The sequence below is a fragment of the Charadrius vociferus genome, unplaced genomic scaffold (assembly GCF_000708025.1).
Source record: "Charadrius vociferus isolate BGI_N301 unplaced genomic scaffold, ASM70802v2 scaffold502, whole genome shotgun sequence".
NCBI classification, from domain to species: Eukaryota; Metazoa; Chordata; class Aves; order Charadriiformes; family Charadriidae; genus Charadrius; species Charadrius vociferus.
In genome coordinates, this window is record NW_009647233.1 from 1,107,595 (window position 1) to 1,113,716 (window position 6,122).

Below are 6,122 nucleotides of genomic sequence, written 5' to 3' on the forward strand. Positions count from 1 at the left end.
ATTAAAATTCTGCTTTCATGGATGGATTTTAAATCACTTCACAGTGTTTGGCAAGTAAGTGGCCTTGTGAAGGAGGCAACAGCCCTTTTCTGTCCCTGGGGAAGAGACCCACAGAGAAGCAGTCCTGGTTAAAGCAAAGGGAAGGAATCACAGCACATTTGGTCTTGTTTCAGCCTTTGGAGCCTGTCTGAAGGATAATGAACCTTCAGGATGTCCCTAGTGAGCTAAAATGTTCTCTACTGAGGAACTTCAGCAGTGGGCAAGAATTTGTCCTCAGACCCCATGGGGACATGAGACTGGTGACACATGGGTGAGCTGGGAATGGCATCCTTTACCTGGAGTTTGTTCACCATTTCTTCAAACATCTTCTTGGCTTCAGGGCTGTGGGGCTCCTTGAAGTAGTCCACAATGCCCACCTGGACGACAATGGACTTCAGGTTCCGGCACACACCTGGGAGCAGAGATACTGCCTGGCTTCTCCATAGCTGGTGGGGAAATAGCCTCCCCAAAGCCAGGATGGACCCTAAAATCTACCCAATGCTCCTCAAAGTGTTATGCATTTGGGCAAACCTCACCCTGAAGATGAAGAATACCCACTGTTGGTGACCAAGACCTCTGTAGAGAGGATGGTGGTCTATGAGATGTTTCCCAGTTCATAGAATCATAGAATGGTTTAGGTTGAAAGGGACCTTAAAGTTCCAACCCTCCTGCCATGGGCAGGGACACCTTCCACTCGACCAGGTTGCTCAAAGCCCCATCCAACCTGGCCTTGAACACTTCCAGGGATGGGGCCTCCACAACTTGCCTGGGCAAATTTTTCCAGTTGTCACATCCCAGTTCAGCAGCCCTACCTCTTTCTTGGGAAACCCTTACTCTTCTACCCAGACAGGTGGCTTCCCAGCAAGTCACATGTGCCATGACCACCAGGAACGGCACCTCAAGCAGACCCTCCTGCCGGCTGCAGACCTCTTTCCCCCTGGAGCTCCTGTCCTGGCAAATGGCTTCAGTAAATAGTGTGACTCCAAACTCAGATACACAAGGGTGAACATCAGGTGTGCCACAGACATTGAGGCTTCATTTACACTGAGGGGAGCATGGAGGGAGTGTCTCCATCCTCCTTATTGCCCAAGGCAAGATGCACTCTTGTGAACCTATCCGTGGCAGGGCACTGTTGGATCCCCTCTTAGAAATCTTCCACCACAGACTTCCCAGCACCTTCAAGTATTGGCAGTGGGTTCCTGTGGGTGGAGCTGGAAGGTAGGGTCTGGTTCGTGGATCTGGATATCTGGTGGCCTTTTGGTCAATGTATGGTGCTATGCACTCCCCCCGACATTGCTACTCACTGTTGAAGTGAAGCAGGGCTTTGGGGGTGACCGGTGTGGAGGTCAGCACTAGCATCTCCAGCCCCTTCAGCCCCTCTCGACACATCTCTGCTGCAACTTCCTGGTTGATCTCTGCCACGTGATCCAGCTCCAGGACTTGAAGCCGCATGCAATTTCGGGCTGGAAGGACAGAGCACCTGCTTTCAGCACCCCATGGGGAAGGGATGAGGACAGCTGATGGGAACAGAGTGGTAGGAGGGATGGGTGGCCTACCTAAGGGTGCTGCCTACCTAAGGATGCCAGTCCCTGGACGCCGCAGCCTGCCCCTCCAATGCCCAGTGCCCGCAGGTGTGGCCAGCACCGGCCAATCATCTGAAGGCAGCGGTTGCTGAAACGTGTCGGCTGCTGGCTGGGGAGATGAAGAAGAAAGAGGTGGGGAGGGCTGGCAGAAAAGCTTGCCCCCCCACACACTTTATGAGCGCTCTTGCAGGTGGTGTGGGATTGGGACCTCTCCCACTCCACCAACTTAGATGTCGCCACACTGTAAGGAGGTGTCTTCAGAGCAGATGTCTCCATCTGAGCAACCACCCTGGGCTGTGTTGCAACCAGGACAGGGCAGGTCCATGCACTCAGTGGAGTCTCTCTGCCCCAGACTCTTCACCTTTGGAGATCTCAATCAGGCCCTGAATTCTGTTCCTTGCAGTGATCAAACCAGTAGCAAGAGCCTGGACCCCTAGCTCAGGTGGAGAAGCCTACGTGCCATGAGGTGTTTCTCCCTGGGAGAGGGCTTGACATCCATCTTCTCCTGCTAAAAGACATCCCCCTCTGTACACCTCAATCCAGGCTGACAGGGGACATGACATTGCAACAAACCTCCCAGGACAAGAAGAAATGCCCAGAAGGAAGCCCCATGGCACAGAGGTGAGGAGCCAAGTGACCTGCTCCATGAGCCATGAACTCCTGAGCACCCAGACGCTGTGGGGCAGAGATCCACCAGCATCTTCATGCCTCAAAATGCTTTTCCAAAGTGAGAGCAACTGCAGTCGTCTCCCTAAGCAGTGACTTGACACCCTTTTAAAAACATCTACACCCTTCAGGGCTGCTGTTATATGAGCAGTGAGGAACTCAGACAAGTGTTTGATGTTCAGCATCACCTACTAGACCCACCACAGCTCCCCTGTCCTCTCCAGTGTTAGCAGTCTCCATGGAAACATTCCTGGCTCAGCAGGGGGGTGCCTACACCCAACAGCTTCCAGCCTTTGCAGGATGGGGCCAAGCTCCCAGTCCCCCACACTGGCCTCTAGGATTGCTGCTCATCCCATGAAGACCCTCCTCCAAGCAAATCTGGATCTGGCACCCAATTTTTTTCCAGCCCAGTGGTGCCCCTCACACTCAGCCTGGCCTCCTCCTAGCATGATTCTTACCATGGATGCAGAGGTGCGACCTGGAGGGAGATGATGTCCCTGCAACCTGCTCCAAGGGCCCAGATGACTTCATGACCCACGGGGTCCGTAGAGCTCCTGGAACAACACAGAGGACACGTGGTGGCCCCCACTGGCAGGGATGCTGCTCCCTGGGGGGGTGTCTGCAGCCTCCATGCTGCTACATGTCTCTGCACCTGGAGGTACAAATCTGGTCATTATTTATAACCCATGATGTGCCCATGAACCAGACAGTCCCAACACCAACCCATGCAGGAAGGCTGAAGGCATTTCTATCTGCAATTGTGCCTACAGATGTGCAATGTCAATAAAAATGGAAGGTGAGGCTGAAGGTGAGACTGAAGATGAGGTATGGCTGAAGGTAAAGGCTGAAGGTGAGGTTGATGGTTGAAGGTGAGGTTGAAGGTGAAGACAGAAGTCTTCCAGATGCAAAGGTGGCAAGTGACTGAACAGAGACTGCCAGACTGTGTACCCTTGCAGAGCAAATATAACGTCCCTGCTGATTCCATTGGGTTGGTTTCACTTGCCACCTGCCCAGCCTGGACAGGGAAGGTGCCAGGAGGTGGTAAGGATGTTTCAGCTGATGGGAGGTAACTTCCATCCAAGGGCAGTGACTGCTCGATGGCCTCTGTACCAGCTCTGTGGTTGTGCCACCACATCTGTAGGGTGGGTGTTGGCCAAATGTCACTGCAGAGGTTTGCTGTGGGCTCCTCCTTGGGGTTTTTGGAGGTATCAAAACAGACGTCGTCATGGGATGCTGCTGGATTTGTACAGGGACATAGTGGAGGTATAGGTTTATCAGGAGTCATGGCACTGGCCTGGCAGAGCCATGCTGCCTGCCCACCTGGCATTTGTGCCACTGGCTCAGAAAAACTTTCTCTGATGTTGTCTGCACTGAGTCAATGGAGGAGAGATGTCAGAGAGCATTGTCCTAATGCTACCAGCCCAGATAGAGGTCCCTGGCTGCTTCGTCTCACTGGGCTCTCTCACGAAGACTGAGGCCGCACTTCCTAACTCTAAATGACCTACTTCAAAAATTTCAGGGAAGCCTAAAAATAAGTGATGGGTGTTATCTTGAGCATTTCACACATCTCCACTGAAGATATCTGCCAAGAGGCCCTTGCGAGTGCAGCAGGTTAATTAGAGCATGAGTCAGAGTCACAGGTTAGCAATGTGCCAGGGGTGCTTGGGCTTGCTCTAACGCCCTTGGAAGGGCTGATGAAGGAGTCTTTGGGTTAAAGCTGGTGGTGCTGGGCTGGCTCGCAGCATGGGGGCCCCGGATCAAAGCCACATCAGAGCTCACTTGGTCCAAAACAGAGGAGCCGGCTGGGTGCGCTTTCCCACCTGAAGGACTCTCAATCCTGGGCTGGATGAGGACACTCATTGGATGCAGGTGAAATAGATACCAAAGGTGAAGCAGTCATTTGCAGGGTGCAGCAGAACAAGTGTCATCCTGCTTGAGTGTGTAGGAAAGGTAAATCATGTCTCCATGGGAGGAGAGCCTCTTCAGAAGGTGGCCAAGACCAAGGAGCACTCAGTGATCTCCAGGACCTGTGACACCTCCTCCAGGATCGACACCATTATGGGCCTTGTGTTCTTGCTCTTGAGCAAGGTCTCCAAGTTGGGTCTTACCAATCCCATGTCAGACCCATTCCTTCCTCCCAGGACGGAGGGACCCCAAGGTCTCTTCTCCCTGTTAGAAGCCTTAGTCAGCGGGTGACAGTCAGGTGGGACCCCACTGGGCCCTGGTGTTGGTGCACCTCTTCTTCACCCTTCTCTAGCATAAAGCAGAGTCCCCATACCAAGACCCTGGTCACGCCTCTAGCTGGGGTGAGATTGGCAACAGGACGGTGGGAATGGAGCTGGAAGGGAAACATCTGCATAGGAACATGCCAGAAGAGGATGAGCGTTGCATGGAGAGCTTGCACTGGGGACACTGGACACTAGGGCTGCCCCTGGTCTAGGGACATAGAAAGGTGGGTCCTTTGCACCTAACCACATGGGCTGCATTCTGACAGGGAATGGGGATGGGCATCAGAAGAGTCCCAGCACATCCCATGAATGTTCCCAGCCTTCTCCCAGCCAGGGAACCACATGGTCCCCATGGACGAGGGGTGATGCTGGTGGCCATCCTTACCGGTATGTGACAGCCTGCAGGGCCCGGCAGTGGCAGCTGGCCAGCCAGAGTGAGCGGTCCGTCAGCACGTTGGGGCAGTGCGAGATGCGGAGGATGAGCAGGTTGCTGCCCGTTGCCTGCAGCAGGGACTCCAGCCCGGCTTCCAGACAGCCCCTGCCGGGGATGGAGGCAGGATCAGGCACAGGCACTGGCACTCACAGTCCTCATGTCCACCCCAGGGCCACCCCAGAATGGTGATGTGTCCCATGGGGGTCTGTGGCTCCAGGACACCCAAAATCCACAGCAAGAGCCAAGCTGTGATGAACGGCCATCACTGGATATGGGACACTGGTGCTCAAAGAGCATCATCCCTGAGGACCAGCGGCTCTGGCTGTGGGAGGAGGATGCCCGGGATGCATGGACTCACCGCGTGCTCTTCATGTAGTCCTCCTTGCTCTCCTTCTTCCCCCGCTGGCGTGGCTTGAGGTTTTGGAGGGTGAGGGAGTGCATCTGGGTGCACCACTGAGACAGCATGGCCAGGAACTGGAGGAACAGGGGCGGCTGTCACTGAGGGGGACACCCTCGGCATGCCCCACGCCACCCATCCTTGGCTGCTGTGGGCAGACCTGTGTGCACACATGCACGCACACAGAGGCATTCCTACATGCGCACACACATGCTGTAAATATGTGAAAATACACATACGAGGTCATGCAAGAGTGTGTGCAACAAAATCATGGGTGTGAGCACAAAAGCACATGAAAATGCCTCCGCGTGTGAGCTCACGCCCACAAGCATGCACATGTGAACGTGAAACACATCCAGCCACTGCTGCAAGCACACAGCTGTGCGCACCCACGTTCCCATTGCCATAGCAGCGTGACATTCAACACAAGCGAGATGGATGAAAGGTCTTGCCCGAGGCAGTGCCATCCCCATCCCCGGTACCTTGGAGGACACCCTGGCATTCTCCAGCAGCACCCGCGTCCACACGGCTGGGTGCCGGGCCACGAACTTCCAGTCCTTGCACACCTCGGCCGCCCGCAGCAGGGTCTTGGTGTCCAGGTAGGTGAAGATGCAGAAAAGAGCCGCCCGCATCTTGAGAATCTCGGGGCTGATCACCTCGCTGGAGTGGCCTGGGCTGCCCCTCTCCAGCCGGCCCACCTTACCCCCAGCCCCCCCGGCCCTGGCTGTGGGACACCCACCGTCAGTTGCCACCGGCGGCCGGGAAGGGCAGCAGGG

General features: G+C 55.1%; 1 protein-coding gene across 1 annotated transcript in view; it reads right to left on the minus strand.

Moving 5' to 3' along the window:
- FBXO41 (F-box protein 41) overlaps positions 1-6,122 on the minus strand; it is an 11,850-nt gene that overhangs the window by 771 nt on the left and 4,957 nt on the right. Inside the window, exons 5-11 of the mRNA XM_009879859.1 lie at positions 5,829-6,070; positions 5,308-5,423; positions 4,902-5,054; positions 2,747-2,842; positions 1,613-1,731; positions 1,344-1,502; positions 336-451 (exon numbers count right to left, since the gene is read on the minus strand). Coding sequence (XP_009878161.1) covers positions 336-451; positions 1,344-1,502; positions 1,613-1,731; positions 2,747-2,842; positions 4,902-5,054; positions 5,308-5,423; positions 5,829-6,070 — 1,001 coding nt within the window. The remainder of the gene's footprint in view (positions 1-335; positions 452-1,343; positions 1,503-1,612; positions 1,732-2,746; positions 2,843-4,901; positions 5,055-5,307; positions 5,424-5,828; positions 6,071-6,122) is intronic.